The following is a 20,000-nucleotide window of genomic DNA, read 5'->3' as shown; positions in this document are numbered from 1 at the left end:
GAAAAAGGCATAGGAAACACTCCTACCCATTCCAAAACAAAAGTGGATAGTGAAAGAGATATCGGGGTAATTATCAGTAATGATCTAAAATCATCTAAGCATTGTATTTCAGCATCTGAGAAAACAAAAAGATTCTAGGACTGATTGCGCGATCTTTTGACTTCAAAAGTCCATCTCTCATTAACAAGTTATATAAATCGTTAGTTTGTCCACATTTGGAATATGCTGTTTCCGCATGATCACCTAATCTTATTAAAGACATTGACAGATTGGAAAAAGTATAACGGTGAGCCACAAAACTGATTCCAAATATCAAACATAAATCATAGGAAAATCGACTAAAACAAATATATTCTCTCTCTCTCTCTTTGAAAAAAAAGGGTAGACTCAGGTGATTTGATGCAGGTATTTCAAAAGTGAATTGACAGCATCAAAAGTGACATTTTTCACTGAATGAGAATCAGACAGTCTCAAACTGTCAAGAAATAGATTTATTTTGGAAGTGGATAGAAACAACTTTGTCAACCGTGTAGTTAATGAATGGAATAAACTTCTTGCAGAGGCAGTGCAATGTAGTTCAGTTCGAAGCTTTAAGATTCGCTTATTTAAAAACCCAAGATATTGTAATGCCTGCTATTTATTTCATATTATTTATTTGCTTGTGAACTACTTATGGACCAAAAGGTCTCCTGTCGGGATGCTCTTCCTTTGTAATCTACTCATTCTTAAAAGATAAATCCCACATCGAAGCCTGCCGCATTATAACTGAAGCCCTTCCTCCTATTCCAACAAATATGTATACAGGCTCTTAGGTATCTCTCCACCTGCGATACGAAGAGAAACATAAAAAGACCCACGGCACCCATTCTGCGCCCATACCAGCCTCAGCACGCTGAAAATCCAGGAAAAAATCTAACATCCATCAGCTTGCCAATAAACGTAACAACCAGGGGCCGTATACACAAAACTTGTTAGCACTAACAAATAGCTGTTAAGGGTAACAAATTCCTGTTAAGGCTAACATTTAGCTGTTAAGCACTAACAGTGATACAGAAAACTTGTTAGGGCCTTAAAAGTACTGTTAAGATAAAAGTGCTGAGGAGGACTATTAAGCTCTTAACAAGTTCCTGTTAGTAGAGAAGATGGCGGAGCAACAACAACTAAAAAGATGACTGCGAGTTTATCGACAGCGACGGGACATATTTAACGAGTACAATGATGACGAACTCATCAAACGCTTCAGAATGAACCGTGCTGGTATAATAAAAATGGCTGATTTAGTGAGGGACAAACTTCAATCCCGAACAGAACGGAATCGACCACTGAGTCCTGAGACGAAGGTGGCAATTACCCTATGATATTTAGCCACAGGTAAAATGCAGCAGTGACGAATTTGGGACCTCGCAAGCATCAATCAGCCGTGTCATTACTCAAACAATTGATGCACTATCAGAACCAGATATTGTAACTCAGTTTGTAAAATTCCTATTGACTCGCCAAGAAGTGCAAGTAAAACAAGCAGAGTTCATGGAAAACTGTAGGTTTCCCGGTGTTGTGGGTACCATAGATGGCACAAACATTAGAATTGGGGCTCCAAGTGTCGATGAACATTTATATGTAAACAGAAAACAATACCATAGCATCAACGTGCTTTGTCATGCCTCCCTCTTATCCTTGTGGTTTAAACTTGGCTTGAATCGCCCATTTATTATTATTTTTTCTCCATAATCACGTTGATCAAGAGGAGTGTTTCCTCTTGTGACCAGTTTGGCTTCCTTTTCTTTTTCTGTGTTTCTTCTGCCATGTCTATGTCCTCTGAAATTATTGTTGAGTCTTCTGTCGGAAGATTTGTCTGTGGCACGGCCGCCTGTACAATGCGCCTTCGTCCAAAAATATCTGTCGTTGGTTAATAAGTACTTCTAAAAACCCATACATACGATATCTATGTGCTATCATGATACTTTATTAATAAATTCTGAACAACTGCATTAATAACACTGTTTTATGTGTGCAATTTTTGATAATACGTCCATTTACATGTTCATAAGCTGCTAACTTCAGCGCTGTTTAGCGGTACTTGACAAACAACTGTTTGCTAGCTAACAGTTGTTAGTTAAGCATTGGTGTATAACTTTTAGTGGTTTTCTGTTAGCTAGCAGAGATTGTTAAGGCTAACAAAAAAGTTTTGTGTATACGGCCCCAGGAAATTCAGAATAAACAAATGGAAAGAGATGGAACAAACAACCATACATCACCCAACCATCTCCAAGCCCAGGATAAAATGCCTAAAAGAACTACGTAAAATGGGGACTAGCCGAGAACGCAGCCTGTGGATGCGGGCACAAATGTTTTAGCACGTGGAGCATCTTACACCTTGAGCACGGTATACATAACATCCTGCCACGTCACTGACATAGCAAAGGCATGGCTGTCATTCTGGCGTGACACGATATGATGACCGAAACTGAAAGGGGGTTATCCTCCCCAGTTTACGAACTCGTTCTTGTCTACGGGAGGAATTTCTCTAGCGTTGCGTTCAAACGGATATTTACTTTGTTTACTATTTACATACTTTCACCAAGTTAGGAATTTCTCAACACTTTCGTTATAATGATGCATTTTAACTTATTTTTTTTTGTGACCAAGCTAAACTTTATACAAATTATGATGGTATATTTAGTTCACCTGCACAGCTGAGAAGTGCATTCGATGCTGCGTGAATCAGCCCAAGCCTCCCCAAGCACACCTGCCCACGAATATAGAAAATAACATCGACATCGCCTGCGAGCAAGTGGCGCCGTTATTGACCTAAATTTTCGAAGGCTATGCGAGGAATTTCCTTTAGCTGAATAAAACTGCGTGGCTATTACACGATAAAATATCCAAATAAGGTAAGCGTTCGTGCGTGTTCTCTTGGCTTAATAAAATCACCAAGCGACAGCATGAACAACTATATTAACGACAGTGTCATACTACGGGCAGGGTATAAGGTATCCAGACAAATCGTTCCTTTGACATGAGCTATGTATTTCTATTTTTGCACGTTTACTATATAACTAATATAGTGGTGTACTATGTATACTTGTATGTGCTTGGGCGTTTGTGTGTGGACATGATTAATGGTGGGCAGGTAAATGGAGGTAGTAGAGGGAGGACAGGGGGAGAGGGAGGAGAGGGGAAAATGAGGAGAAGGGGATAGGGAGAGGTTAAAAGCGAGGAAAAGGGTGAAGGTGATAGTGTGGGTGTCTGAGATGGGGATGGGGACGGAGAGAAAGAGGATGAGAAAAAGGGTGAAGGGTAGTAGGGGTGAGAAAGATAGTGAGGATGAGGGACAAGGTGAGAGAGAAGGTAAGGAAGAAGCTGAAGGGAAAGTTAGGAAGACGGTGAGGGACGGAGAAGGTGAGGAAGAGGGAGATGAACTGGGTAGAGGAGGGACTTGCCTACAGGGGCGGGGGTTGTGTGACGCAGTGTCGTCTCAGGATATGCATGACGACGGACGGTTAGTCTTTGCATTTGAGAACTCCTCTGCAATAGTAGCCAAGTTGCTAATATATCAAACCGTTTATTGCAAGCCAATAAAAGTGAAGCGTAATATCGGTATGCAAAGAAATGAATACCTAAGGTGGGATGAGGCCAAAATTAGATTGGCTGGGATACACACCTACGCACACACAAACACACCAACGCCACCCTCCTCGTTTTCCCGCCTTTGCCCCGTCCAGTTGCATATGCATCGACTTATCCTGCTTAAAAAAAGTCGAATTGCGTACCAGAAAATTTAACGTTCTAAATTTTCATTGTGTTTCTTTGAATCATCATCTCAAATATTGGGCGAGCAACAATAACTACATAAAGGATATCAAGGTGACCAGCAATGCGCCAATATTTATTTTTGGAAGACGACTTTGGGCAATGTCGTGGAATGTCTAACTCCTGCGAGTAAAGAAGCCTATGTATATAATAGGATAAGAGTTAAAACGCTTCAGGATCACACCTACTATGACCAAGAAAATATCACGGAGAAAATGCAAAGCACGTACCAATACAACGCACGTGGATGTATGACCTTGTTCCCGCACACACATGCACGCATGCACACAGGCTGACACTACGCATTACTCAAGAATCAGTTTGGAAAGGTGTAAGCAAATACGAGAATCACTAAACACAGACAAGGAAATGAGTGAAATTCCTGATTACAATAAATTAACAAAAATAAATATATAATAATTACAATAATTATAATAATAAATGAGAATAAAGCTCGACTCCAATCAAATATTACCAAAAAGGTTTCTGGGGATAATTTTGTTGTTAATTTTAACAGAGCACTATGTGAGCGTCCCCCCACCCACTCGCTTGCTACAACAAATGTTAACACAATTCTTGAACTACATTTGGATCGCTATGCAAATGGCAATTTACTTATTCTTGATTCAGGTTAATAAAACTTAATTGTGTGTGTGAAAGAATATATACCTGCAAAGTGTTTCGGGAACAACATTTGCACTTACAACGGAAAACCACCCAAAACCATGCCTAAAGCACTTTAAAACAACTGCGATCCTTGAAGAGAAAAAAAAAGAATAGGATAATAATAATAACAACGAGGGGACAATAAAACGAGGGAAAATAATAGAAAGGAAAGAAAAACAAAATGGAGGAAAATAAATAAAAATAAAGAAAGAAAAGAGAAAAGGGAAAATAAAATGAAAAAGAATAGAGGAAAGTTCGGGAAAAGGAAAGGAACAGCAAGATGAAAAGAAAATGAAAATAACGATATAAGAAAGAAAAGTGAAAGGAAAAGGAAGACACGAAGAAAAGAAAATGGGAGGGGGGGAGGAAATAAAGGACCCTTGACCTTGTTAGTAACAACCTAACCACGAAAAGGGGCAAGGGGGTAGGGAGGGGGGGGGGCAAGGAGTTAGTCATCAACTCGGTGCGGCCTCACCTACTTGGCATGTCACCACAGCACCTCTCGGATATCACAACCCCAGCATCTCACCATCTGCCCACCACTTAGGCTCGTTTCACACGCATCGACTTTTTGACCGTGCACCGTCCACACGACCCTCAAATCACCCAGGGTGTCTACGGACGCTTTCACACGTGGTCGTGACGTGTGAAAGCATCTATACACACCTATTGTTACTTGAGTGCACGACGTCGTGTCGTAGACGGCGCACGGCAAAAAGTCGATATGTGGGAAACGAGTGTTAGCTAACACCATAGCTATCCACCATCCAATTTCACATAATTGGGGTAAATAGTCCCCTGTAGGTCCATACCTTCTGATGGAGGGATGGATGCAGTCTTTGTATTTCACTACAACAACTACATTCGGGTTTGTAAGGTCTAAAATGTATGGTGAAGAATGTATATGTGGTATTTAAGCTGTAGCAGTTCACACTGGTCTACTGTATACCTAATGTCCACCTAAAACCCAATTTACCTGAAAACTAACCCAACCTAGGCCAAACCAAAACTAACCTAACCAAACCTAGAACCTAACCTAACTAAACCCACAACATAGCCTAACCAAATCTAGACATAGCCTAACCAAAGCTAGAACATAACTTGACCACAGCTAGAACATAACTTAAACTCAATTCAGTGACATAAAATAGAGGTAGGCCCCAAACGCGCCAAATGTTGTCTGTGTAATTTGGGACAATGTCATTCTCAAACAATTGATAAATGTCAAACTTCACTCAATTCTAATTTCCCAAAATATTCCCCCCTTTCTTTGTTTCCTGTCCATGTGTACATTTAGACAGATTTTATAACCCGAAAAATGTTAAATTGACACCTGTTAATTCTCTCCCAGGTCAATCTTTTTTGTAGTGTGTGTCAACTTTTGTTTAGCCAAATAGTTCCCAACCATTTTTTTTTTACCATGCCCCACCTAAGCATTTCTAAAATATGCCCTCCCCCCGTTATATATAATCCTTATTATTCAAAAAGTGAATAATAATAAGTAAACAAAAGCAATGCCAATTTGCTTCTACAGCATACAGAGACCGATATATCGTTTAAGAGATGACGAAATGTATATAACTTCACACCACCAAGCAAAGAAAACTACAGCGAACAGCATCGCTAGGGCGGCTTCGTACTATTTTCGATAAGTTTAGGGCGTATTCATTCGTTATTTCTTTCATAAGTCAATTTATTAATTTCATTATGAAAGCCATTTGATCGTTGTGATAATGGTGACAGAGTTGTAATCCATGTTTGTCAATAGTAACTTCGATACAATCCTCTTGACGCCATATAATTCAAACAAGTCAATAATTATCACATCATTCAGACACACTTGTGTTAATAACTTTTGATAATACATATAAAACACAGATACATGTCTATGCACATGTAAATGCATGTGCATACACACACAAATATTTTTAAGTGTGCATATTGTATATGGACCGTGTCATACACATAACCACTAGAAAATAAATCACTGTTAATAACTCGTTCTTAAACTGCCCACGTTGGGGGCCACTGGTTTGCCCCTTCCCTATGCTATTTATTTCCTTATCACCCCATACTCGGTACCTGACAGGTTGGGGGAAAAAAAAAAAAAAAAAAAAAAAAAAAAAATTACGTTGAAAGGATCTTCGGCCTCGATGTTCGCGAAATATTCAGTTCGCGAAAAGCCAGGTTCATGAAAAACAGATTCCGCGAAATGATAAGCCCGATAAATATCAACAAAATTTGCTACTGCCGCGATCATAACAGAGTGCATTTCGGTCAATACCATACAATCTGATTCACCCGAGAACAAGTCTCCCAGCCCGATGGGATTTCATCGGGCCTCATGGGGGCTCTTCGCGTTATTCCTCATCTCGTCTGTGACCGCATTCCTCGACGTCGATTCTCAGTCCCTATTGAGAGACACTTCAATTTGACTTGGCACATGTAAATGACCCCTGCTAATGACAGATGATTTCAATCAGTAAGGAACTGGTTCTACAAGTAAGGGGGTGAGGTGGTGGTAATTGTGGTGTTGGAGATGAAGGTAATAATGGGTGCTGGTGGTAATGGTGGTGGTGTTAGTATTGGTGGTAGTCTTGCACGATGGGCAGTGGTTCTGTCCATTTTCAAATTCCGTCAACCCCTTCACCTCCATCAGGAGGTACAGCCTTGAGAGGTTGACACTCGGTCTCCAAGATCTCTATTTGTCAACTTCATCTGTTTTTCTTCCGCCTTTTCATTAAGTTACTTTCAGCCGGTGAGGCTGACACTGTCCCACAATACAAAAAAAATCTTCCCAGTGAAATCTGTGGGAAGCTTCGAGGGCCGTTGCCAGCTGATGTGGGGCAGCGGGTTTTCCATTCGGAAAAGCAGCAGTTGTCAATACAAATTTAAAATTATTTTTATTTTCCCAACACCAAGGCAAAATTCGCGTTTAACCGGCAAGCCCCCATGACTCGGCAAGCATACTATCCAGTGGTTGACGAGTTTAAGTTAGGTTGAGTTAGATTAGGAATCGATAAATGAAAAAAGTGGTGTTAGTAAAACACAAAATACCAATTCTCTTTCCGTTCATTCCCCAGATACCTATTTCTCAAGACATTTTTCATTATCCTATATTTTTCTCTTCCCTTAATTCATCTTCACTCCGAAAGCGGGGCGATTTTGTCTACAAGGAAAGAAACGCTAGTAAACTACAACTCTCACATCACCCAGCCGTTCCTACCACGGTAACGTATGCTTTACTAATAATACTACCAGACCATTTAATTCAGCATGAGATGTAGACCGACGCTAAACTGTCAAATATATACACCCAGATTTTAATGTAAGACGACATTTATATCATCCGGTGTTAAACGAAAAGACTTGAATAGTCTTGCAAATATCTTATAGTCCGTACAAAAATGTAGACCAACTTTGTCACCAGTCCACAATCGTCCTAAATTATCTTACCTTTATCTTCCACGTCATCCACCACTTACCAAAAACACCAATTTTATGCTTTGCTGTTAGCATTATCTATGCTCAGCTTGTGGTGACGCGACCTGTCGAGAATATAAATCTTGTTATATTTCTATTTGCCGCGTCCTACCCACAGCCTTCGGTTCCAGCCTTGTATCCCAAATGGCGAATTCGACCTACGCAGGCTGATGTATTGATCTCATGACGATTAGCGTCAACAAACCAATCCTCATCGTGTGTGATGCACTTCAGTTGTCGTCAGACTGAACGACTCTATTAAATGCAACTACGTCTATATATAATTACCCCGCAAATTCAGAGATTGGCATCACTGAAGCCATAATCTGAACGTTATGACGGTTGGCCAAAGTCTTCGGTGTATAGACTACCTACCCGACTTTTTTTTTTTTTTTACAATATCTCCTGATCCATTATACTAACCTATTTTTTAAACAAAATTTAGAGATACCATGAAAAAGGATTCGAAAAAACAGCACCTGAACATCGCCCCTCTGCCTTTCCAATATGTGTAATGCAACTGATGACCGCGTGAACCTCTTCTGCCTCCTGCAATGCGTACTGACGCCATGTCGCTTGGAACCGATGCTTGTACACAACTGTATGCGCTGTCCTGTTCCAATAATTTTACAGAATGAAACCTAAACAAACTGGGATCACAGTAGGATGAAAGTTTGATAACAATTAGCGATCTATGGGTTCCCATTTCATGGTTCACAACCTAACATGCTGCATGCTCAGCAACAGGCCCAAAAATAACCCTGACGCCCCAATGGTAAATGGTAAACTCATGATCGATTATGATATTTGTGGAGGTAATTTCTATCTAAATATAAACGTGTTTCTCCGTGTTTTTTTCTCAAACCTACGACAATCCAAATAATAAAGAGCAAAACGAAATAAAATAAAAATTTGATCCATTTCAACAGCGTCAAAAATAGACGGAATAAGTTGGAAACAATATCGTTCTTTACTATCGTTCGATGTAGCTGCATCACCACTTCGCGTGATGCTTGTAGAAGTCGCTTAAATAATTTTGTATGATTTCAAGAATGACAAACAATACAATCCAGATTGCACGCGAACTTCATTTACGAATATCCAGTATTTTGATGTGGTAAAATCTCCACAATGAAATCAAGATGGTATTCTCGTTGGAAATGGAGGCATTAGTAAGGTCTGGGCAGAAAGTGCCTCGGAAGATGAAGTTGTTGTACAAGTAGTAATAATAATAACACGAATAATAATAATAATAATAATAATAATAATAATAATAATAATAATAATAATAATAGCAACAACAAAAAAGTGAATAGCCGGTAGGAGAGACGTGAGAAAGGAGAGGGTGCTAAGAGGAGGGGAGAAAGGGAAAGGCCACGTCACACTACACGTCTGGGTGGCCTGGCGTTGGGGTGAAAGGCACGCGCCCGTTACCTATCCTGTGTTCAAACGGAGACTCGTTTATCCCTGAAATTTTTGTCTTTGTACAGGTGATGCTTCATTTGCCACAGGAACACATCCTTCTACAGTTCTATCCGTTGAATAAAATCCTCAAGGCATCAGTAGAGCTGCGACATCTGTGACATGACGAGTGAGGCGGTTTGGCGGGTCCTCTGTCACGCCACACCAGTCAGGCTCGTAGATTCCTATTAGCGCTAGAATTTTCAATTGTCTCGGATTTCACGAGGCAAAGGGGTGACTTAGCTAATTTGGAAACCGATATTTAAAAAAAGATACGCCATAAATTGCTGCATAAATGTATTTAAAATTAAAAACATGACTAATAATGTTATAATTTTTACTTACTGGTGTGTGATAAGGCTTTGTTAATCTAATTATAAGGTAAAGCTAAAAATAGGTAATTATTTTTACTAAAGTAACTATGAGCAGTAAAAATAAGATGATGTTGATTTCGGTTTGTGCATTTTATCTGAGTGTTGAAAAATAATGGATATCTGTCACGTCCTGTATATGAAGATAATGCGAGATAAAACATAACAGTGGTGGCACACGTACGAAGTTAACGACATTTTTGTAAAGAATAGCCTCTTAGATCTGCTGGGAGCTATTTTCAAACAAATATGACTAATTTTACGTGTGCCGTGGCAAACTGCACGTCAGATTCATAAATATATATAACTTAAGACAAAGTTTATCGTAGCGAAAAAAATAAGTCTTCGATGCAAAATTATATTTTCGATACATTACATGGATTTGCCTATTGCTTGGTGCATTCAAATGAAAGTATATATCAGTATACGTCCATTGAAGTCGGTAGAAAATGACAAATTGCTTGGCTTGATACAATTATAGGCTGTTTTACGAATATCATCTGTGATTATAGAGGCTCAAACAATGCTATATGCCGTTTGCAATCATTAAATTAATTGCCTTAAATTTCAGACACAATAATGTACAACGATACACCTCTGTAAACTTATAAAACTTGCCCAAAAAAGTATTTATTTTCCGGCAAGAATTACAAAATCTGGCGGTGTCTGGTATCAATTTGCTCACTGCGAAAGGTCCCATTCAACACTGCAGGGAGGACAGTGTCGCGAAACTAGTAATCCGCGAGCTTCAATTAGAGTGTGTTGCGAGAACGGCCGAGGTCAGTTCCCATGATTTGACTTGTAGTGTGACAGGGCCTTAGGGATGGACGGGTCACCATTTCACCTACCTCGGGTTTGTTGTGCATATCCACGTCCAAGGCGAATTGGCATACAGTCATGCGTTTCTTCTTGATAACTGAAAAAGAGAAACAAGTGGTCATTAATACACATACAGACGCCGCTTGAGTGGGATGCAGTGGAGTGAGAGTAGGAGAGGTGGGTACACGTCTTGTGGGTGGTAACGGTTTATGGAGCTGGGACAGAATTGTATAATATACGAGTCAATATTGCTCGGAGCGGAAACGAGGCTGGGAATGTAGGGACGGAACTGTGGATAGTATGAAGAACGAATACTGAGATCTAATGACGTTCTAAAGGTCTGCAACTCCAAAGTATTTGATCTTACTAAACTTAACCTAACCTTATTAAATGACCGTCGCAGTTGGGGCGATTTATATTCTTAACCTCATTTCTGTGGCTGCTACTCTCTACAAGCTAATATGTGGGGTAGCTCATGTACATAGACGGTGGGGTTGCTGGTTTTCCAACGTCCAGCTCTCTTTTAAATGCATGGAACATGGAACGCACACACCGAATAAAAATGGACCAAGACTAATGAACAAATCAGAGATCAAACAAGATTTGAAATTGGATAAAGACTCTTGACAAAGAAAATGTCTAATACAATACTGGATCAACAAAGGAGAGAGCAAAAGTAGTATATACAAAGGATGTTGATAATAATCTTCAAAAGTAGAAAAACGGTTATAAGAGAGGTAGAGGATAAAGATAATTGTATCATTGTGGGTGGGTGGAAAGAGGAATATTTACTAACAAGAATACAAATCTAAATATAAGAAAGAAAGAATGTAATAATGGAAAAGAAGAAAAATAATTATTTAGTTTAGGCAGACAAGTATTATCGCCTGAACTGTTATAGCCAAGGCGCCTTGCCATACTAGGCTCGGACAGGTTCCTTCTTGCCTTGAAAGTTGGTCCAAACGAAGTAGCAGCCTAAACGAGGTAATTGATGCCCACGGTGGTTGGACTCTAGAGCTCATTCATGTGTAATGCAGAATTACATCCCAATTGTTCATTGTGTGAAGATACGTATTGAATTTTACCCCAACAATAACTATAATGTAAAATTAAACGGTATTGTTACAATTATATTACATGCATCCAATCGGTTTGTTCAGTTTAAAAAAAAATATATATAAACATATATGGTAAGGGAAGTAAGCGATGAAAACGATACAAATATTATATTGGAATATGATATTCAGAAAATTCATCTTGACATAGATTAAAATTATTATCTATGCAAGTTCGACGTTTTTATGCCATATAAAAACTACGGCTACGAGAATTGTACATTGTACAATATTAGGTCCTCACCTCGTCACTCCCGTCCTCACCTCTTCCTTGCCCACGATAATGACCTCTGAGGCCCCCCAAGGGAATCGCTCGTGGAGCCAGCAGATGACTAACCAGCACTAGGGTCTGCTACGTGACCACCACAAAACCTCTTTGAAGAAAAACGTGTGCAGTGCCAGCATCGGCCAGCTATAACTAAACCTACATCTCGGCCAGCCACGTGACGGAACACTGGACCTATTAAAGAACGCATACCCTCTGTCTTCGTGAGTCACCGGCGTCAAACGTTTTGCCCCCGACTTCCCCCACGCAGCACATGTGACCTCACGCCAATTAGGAGCACGGGTCATGACCTACCCGTGTATATAAGAGCTGAACGGACATCGAAGATTCAGATCGCCTCGGAGCTTCATACGTGAGCCCTCGCGGTTCCTGCTCTTTCACCTACCCCTCCCCACCTCTTGCTCCCTCGCAAGCAGATCGCCCTGGGACACGACTTGAAATACATTTGTCACCTCCCTCGTCGTCTCGCCACCCCCCTCCACTGGCACCCAAAATTCATTGTTAAAAAACCAACTCTCCACCAGAGTTTGCCTTCAACCAGCCTGACAGACTACCAGCTTAACATTTGGCTTCCCAATGTGGGGGCCACGATACCGCTCTGCCGATCGCCAGCCGCCACTTGACCTGCCAGATCGTCTGCCACCGTTGTCTGCCGCTCGAGGCTGCCAGATCGCCTGCTCGCCAGTTAGACTGCCGTTGCAGCCTTCCAGGTCGTCTGCCGACTGCCAATTTGACTCCCCACACTCTCGCCTACCACAGGTATCTGCTGTCACTTGTCTGTCAAATCGACTGTCACCGTGACTGACAGTTCGCCTACCAGGTCCGCCATCTGCCAACTAGCCTGCCGTCGCTGCCTGTCAGATCTGCCGACTGCCACTCTCAACTATCAGGTAGCTGCTGTCATTTGTCTGCCAGATCTCCTGCCGCCATGACTGCCAGTTCGCCTATCAGGTCTGCCGTCTACCATCGCTGCCTGCCAGGTCTACTGACTGCCTGTTCTCTCGCCTACTACAGGTATATTCGTGACCGCCACCACCATTAAATCATATTGCGAACTAGAGTTGTGAGCGTCCCTACCTTGACCCACTCGCTCAACGGAGACCACAAGGTCCCGCACCTCGACTCCGGTAAAGCTAAGGACTAGCGACATCGATTGTCAAGTCCTCGATGCCCTGGGTGGCCTAACGCCCCACCCATTTACCACGACCATTTTCAAGGGTTTATTTTTTCAGGGAATTTTTGTAACCACGCTCTAATGCCACCGTCCGACGTGATCACAGGACGCGTTACAGGTACGAGACACCCTGAGCAACCTCCAGAGATGCACCAAACTCTTCGACGTCAACCACAACGTACAGGACAACTCCGGTCCCACGGGGGTATCCGAGCGCCCCGAGGCCTGCTACCTTGTAGCAAACGGACCGCCACCTGTTGCTACTTCTGCAGTCTGAGGGCCAGCTCCACCCCCGCCTTCAAGTTCTGGCCCAGCCGTGAGGACAATTTATTTGCCGATTTCTTGTCGAGGCTCCAGACGACTTCACTTCCAGCCTCGACTTCCTTGGGGTTATGTTAAGATTAGTCCTCACGACCGATTCTCACCTCGTCACTCCCCTCACCTCTTCTCTGCCCACGATATTTGACCTCCGAGGCCCCCCAAGGGAATCGCTCGTGGGGACAGATGACTAACCAGCACTAGGGTCTGCTACGTGACCACCACAAAACCTCTTTGAAGAAAAACGTGTGCAGTGCCAGCATCGGCCGGCCATAACTAAACCTGCGCCTCGGCCAGCCATGTGAAGGAACACTGGACCTATTGAAGATCGCATACCCTCTGCCTTCGTAAGTCATCGGCGTCAAACGTTTTGCCCCCGACTTCCCCACGCAGCACACGTGACCTCACGCTAATTAGGAGCATGGGTCATGACCTGCCCGTGTATGTAAGAGCTGAACGGACGCCGAAGATTCAGATCGCGTCAGAGTTTCATTCGTGAACCTGGCTCGCGGCTCCTCCTCTCTTCCACTTTCTCGCAAGCAGATCGCCCAGGGGCACGACTTGAAACGAAGTCGTCACCTTCCTCGCCGTCTCGTCTTCCCCTCCTCCGCTGGCGCCCAACATTCATTGTTAAATAAACCAATTTCATTTCCACCAGAGTTTACCTTCAATCAGTCTAAATGGCTGCCCAACGTGGGACAGATTATCAGCTTAACATATAATATATACGTTAACAAAACTAACTGCATTATTGTTTATACCAACAACTAATGCATCTGTATACTATGGATGCTACCACCTCATTTCTGAAAAAGTACCCTCGCCAAGGTTAAGCAACGTCTACAAGACCTGGGTATACACGTTGCTCTCCGGCGGGTACGAGTATAGATAAAGTTTGAGGAATTTTTATTTATTAATCTTAACGTTTCTTAGCTCATTTGGCGTAATACTTGAATTAATTGTATAATCACCCACCACACACACTAATCGGTAATGGTCCGAAGCACGCCGTCGCTCCGCGCCGTCATGGTATATATTTTTTTCATTATTCAATTTGCGGTTTGGAAGCATTAATGGATGGGTTTGGTAACTATCATCACAATTAATGTTCAGGCACACACCGTCACTAAGGTCGTGGTAACATTTTGTTATTACTCTATTTACGGTATGGGAACATTAATTGTGGTGATAGTAACCTACCCACCCTAGGAATTAATGTTCCCAAACCATAAACTGAGCAATGGAGAGGAAAAAACATGACCTGAGTGACGGCAGAGAGCGACGGCGGAGCACTTCAGACCTTTATCAATAAGTGTGTGTTTGTACAATTGATCATAATACTTTTAGACATCTATACACATAGAAATAATAAATGAGAAACAAGGAGATAGGGGGAAGAGAGAGAAAGAGAGAAATGGAGAAAGGGAGAGAAAGAGAGAGGGGTATGGCGGGGGGGGAGGTAGACAGAGAGGTATATGACCAGTGGAAGAGAGAGAAAACATGACAGGGTAGGGAGAGAGAGACAGAGAGAAGGGAGAGGGATAGAGAAAGAGAAATATGGCGGAGAGATGGATAGAGTTGCAGAGATATGGCGGGGGGGGGGGGAGTGGGCCAGAGATAGAGAAATATGTCGGGGATGAAAGATAGAAAGACAGAGAGAGAAATATATCGGCGTAAGGGGAGAGATATAGCGGAGGGGAAAGCGGGAGAGGGAGAAGGAGAGATAGATATATGACGGAGGGGAAAGAGAGAGATGGGGGATAGAGAAAGAGAAATATGGCAGGGGATGAATGGAGAACAAGAGAGAAATAGCTATGAGAGCGGGTGAGGAAAGATGGTGGGAGATGGAGAAAGAAATATGGCGGGATGAGAGGGGGAGAGAGAGAGAGAGAGAGAGAGAGAGAGAGAGAGAGAGAGAGAGAGAGAGAGAGAGAGAGAGAGGGGGAGGGGTGGGGATAGAAAGAAAAAACGGGGGGAGAGGGAAAGATAAAGAGAGAGATATGGCGCGGGTGAAGGATAGTAAGAAAAAGATAAAGAGAAAGCTATGGCGGGGGAAGAAGAGAGATAGAGGGAGATGGTGGGGAGGATTAAGAAAAAGGTAAATATGGTGCGGGGAGCGAGCTATATATATATATATATATATATATATATATATATATATATATATTATATATATATTATATATATATTATATATATATTATATAATATGATAATGGAAGAAAAGGCAGTAAGAAGATGGGCAGAGTATTTTAGGGAGTTGCTAACTGTGAAGGAGGGTAGGGAGGGAAAGGTAGTTGCGGTGGGAAGCGCTAAGAAAATGACCGTGATGAGTGAGGAAAATTGAGAAATAAGGAAAGATGAGGTGAAGGCAGTTGTTAAGATGATGAGAGCAGGTAAGGCACCTGGGTTGGATGGGTGTCGCACAAAATGCCTAAAAACAAAAGAAGGTAAAGTGATGGTGGAATGGCTGGTGAGGTTTAATGTTTGTTTATGAGAGGGTAGAGTGCCGGAGGACTGGAGTGCCTGTATAGTTCCACTTTACAAGGGAAAAGAGGACAAGTGTGAGTGTAGTAGTTTCAGAGGGATTAACTTGTTAAGTGTAGTTAGGAAGGTTTATGGAAGGGTCTTGATTGAGAGGATTAGGAGAGGAACAGAGGAAGTAATTCGTGAGGAGCAGTGTGGGTTTAGGACAGGTAGGGGATGCATGGATCAGATTTTTGTGATAAGACAGATATGTGAGAAAGCTATACTAAAAGGTAATATTTTTTAGGGTTTATGAATATGGAAATGGCTTATGACAGGTTAGACAGGAAGACACTGTGGGAGGTATTGCAGATATATGGGATAGGAGGAAACCTTTTAAGAGCAGTCAAGAGTTTTTACGAGAGTAGTAAAGCTTGTGTTTGAACCAGAAATGGAAAGAGTGGGTGGTTTGAAGTAAAGGTGGGACTTTATCAGGGATGTGTTATGTCGCCCTGGCTGTTCAATTTATACATGGATGGGGTGGTGCGAGAGGTGAATGCAAGAGTAGTGGGTCGGGGGTTGGAGATGTTTAAGGAAAATGGAGATAAGCCAGTTCTTGTTTGCTGACGACACTGCGCTTGTAGCATGATCAGAGGAGGAACTGAGGAAGTTAGTGACAGAGTTTGGGAGGGTGTGTGAAAGAAGGAAGTTGAAGATAAATGTGGGTAAAAGTAAGATGATGATAATTTATGTACAAGGGGAGAAAGTGGCAGCAGACTGGAAGTGAATATTAAAGGAGAGAAATTGGAGGAAATAGATATTTTCAGATACTTGGGTGCGAATGTGGCGGGAAAAGGAGGAGTGGAGGTGGAGGTAGAATATAGATTGAGAGAAGCAAGTAAATGCCTTGGGGGATCGAAGAGTGAAATAAGAAATAGACATCTGGGAATGGATCCTAAGAGGAGATTGTATGAAGGAGTGATTGTGCCGGCAGCACTGTATGGGGCAGAAACATTGAATATAAGGGAGGAAGAGAGGAGTTTGAATGTGTTTGAGATGAGGTGTCTGAGAAGTATGATAGGGGTTACTAGGCTGGACAGAGTGAGAAATGAGGTGAGGAGAAAGAGGGTGGAAAGGGAGTTGGGAGATAGGGTTGATGAAAGAATATTGGGGTGGTTTGGACACATGGAAAGAATGAGTGAAGAAAGATTAGTAAAAAGGTGTGGAAAGCAAAGGCGGAAGTAGTGAACATGAGGGAATGACCAAGGATGAGATGGATGGACGGGGTAAAAGGGGTATTGGGAAAGAGAGGAATGTCTGTTGGGGAAGGATGGGAGAGGACAGAAGATAGGGGTTAATGGAGAATGGTTGTGTATGAATGATACTGTGATGCATGAGGGGAGGGGGGAGGGGGGAGGGGGAGGGAGTATGTATGAAAAATAAATTGTCTCAGCCCGAAAGTCTTCTTCTTTTCTGCATGAGGGGACGGAGAGGGGGGAATCACTGATTTAAAGAAGTGCCCGGCTGTGGATGTGCTGTGTCATACATAAGAACATAAGAATGAAGGAGACTGCAAGAGACCATTAGGCCTACACTAGGCAGGTCCGTATCCATCATCACCTGTCATCCTCATACATAAAGTTGTCTAATCGTTTCTTAAAACAGCTGATAGTTTCAGCGCTTACTACATGGTTACTAAGTTTATTCCACTCGTCGACCACCCTATTAGTAAACCAATTCTTGCCTATTTCCTTTTTAAATCTAAATTTGTCCAGTTTATAACCATTACTGCAAGTCCTGCCCTGTTGTTTTAATATGATGACCTTGTTTGCATCACCCTTGCGACACTGCTTCTGACCCAAGGCAGTGGGCGAGGTGCAGAGATGACCCATCATCCAGGATGAGCCAAGATAAGAGCGAGAATTTGCTCTTAGAAATAACACAAACAAATTAATACGTATACAAACAAATATATAAATAAAATACAATGAATACCTTAAAATCGACAACCTGCATGTTCAAAAGTATGTTCGAAATGCATCCAAGGTCAGAGAGTTATAAAAACGACATAATCGACACGCTGTCAGAATAACATATTCGTCAGGTAAGACGCCAATTATACTGTTCTCATAAGAAAGCAACAGAAACGTGGACAAAATTTAGAAAGGGTACACCGACGTTCAGAATAAAAATAAATAAAATAAAGCAAAATAAAAATTATAATCACGTGAGTACATAAATGTACAAAAACAGCAAACACAAACGACGCAAAAACAAATACCGAAGCATTACGTGATAAAGTTTCTTGACGCGCATTCAAGCGCACACGCACAAGGACCCCAAATAACAAAAACAAAATTACAGATACAACGACACACGAACGCACACCACAACAAAGGAATACAAAGTGTTCAAGGACCAAATGTTTAAATAAGGAAAATGTGACTACATAAGGACTCTACAAAATACTCTACCTAGTGTAAAATATAATTTGTGTGTGCGTGTGCGTGAAAGATGCAACGCTCGTAGAGTCCCGTCCCTTTCTTTTCAAATTCTCATACTTGGATACAAATTCAAACTTGAGCTATATCTCCTTATTCTCCAATGATCATACTTCGACTTAAATTCACGCGTTCTTCTGGTCTAGACTATATTACCAACGCTATTCCAAGCATTAATTAATTTGTTTGGAAAAGTGTATTTCTTCACTTCCTTTAGGTATTCAAACGAATGTGCATCACCTTGGTCTTTGGATCACGTATTGGACTTGTGATCGACAGCTATTTCCCTTCCGGAAGAGAGGTCAGAGCTCGTATGACCTTAGACGCACACATACACACCCAACTCCCAGCCCATCAGAGTTGCAGTAACGACTCGAAGTGCAGTGATACTGAAATTATTTCAGCCCTGGGCAGGATTCGAACCCGGACCGCCGTAGTGACAGTCGGGGATTCCACCAACCGAGCCACCGAGTGTATGTGCATGTGTATGTGTATGTGTGTGTGTATGTACGTTCGCGCGGCGGCTGTCACAACTGAAGTAACGGGCCAAAAATATATCCGCTGCGACGAGATTATTATTATTATATATATATATATATATATATATATATATATATATATATATATATATATTATATATGAATACATATATGTATATGTATACATATATGTATACATATATATATATATATGTTTATACATATATATATATATACATATATGTATACATATATTATATATACATATAATATACAATATATATATATATATATATATATATATATATATATATATATATATATATATATATATATATATTTGCGGAAAAACCACCAAGGAAAATGAAAAACTGATGACCAAGCGCTTTCGTCTATTCAGACATCCTCAAGGTACCCTGAGGATGTATGAATAGACTAAAGCGCTTGGTCATCAGTTTATCTTTTTCCTTGGTGGTTTTTCCGCATATTTAAAATCACGAGTTTATGTGATTCCTCATGCATATATAAATATATATATATATATATATGTATATATATATATATATATACATATATATATATATATATACAGATATATATATATATAAATACATACATATATATATATATATATATATATATATATATATATACATATATATATATACACAAACACATATGCTGAAGAAAAAAAACTCCAAGGAAAATTAAACTGAGATGACCAAGCGCTTTCGTCTATTCAGACATCCTCAGGGTACATGTACCCTGAGGATGTCTGAATAGACGAAAGCGCTTGGTCATCAGTTTATATGTTTCCTTGGTGGTTTTTCCGCATATTTAGTATCACGAGTTTATGTGATTTCTCATGCATATATATATATATATATATATATATATATATATATCAACCACAATGTACTTTAATTCTAAGCCATCAAAGGCCCACATGCTGAAACTGAAATGCGGCACTGCCAAGGACTCGAACCCAGCATTCTCATGACAAGTGCCGTAGTGACTTACCAACTAGGCTATCAAGAGATATATAAGTTGAG

At 41.1% G+C, this 20,000-nt stretch overlaps 1 protein-coding gene across 5 annotated transcripts in view; it reads right to left on the bottom strand.

Moving 5' to 3' along the window:
- Mondo (MLX interacting protein mondo) overlaps positions 1–20,000 on the bottom strand; it is a 174,964-nt gene that overhangs the window by 101,585 nt on the left and 53,379 nt on the right. For all 5 annotated transcript variants that reach the window (XM_076202282.1, XM_076202284.1, XM_076202285.1 and 2 more), the window contains one exon: positions 10,640–10,707. In XM_076202282.1, the coding sequence (XP_076058397.1) occupies positions 10,640–10,707 (68 nt within the window). The remainder of the gene's footprint in view (positions 1–10,639; positions 10,708–20,000) is intronic.

This window comes from Oratosquilla oratoria, chromosome 18 (genome assembly GCF_046742065.1).
Source record: "Oratosquilla oratoria isolate Oo_2021 chromosome 18, ASM4674206v1, whole genome shotgun sequence".
Taxonomy (NCBI): Eukaryota; Metazoa; Arthropoda; class Malacostraca; order Stomatopoda; family Squillidae; genus Oratosquilla; species Oratosquilla oratoria.
The sequence above is the reverse complement of the archived record's forward strand: the minus strand, read 5'-3'. Positions and strand labels throughout refer to the sequence as shown.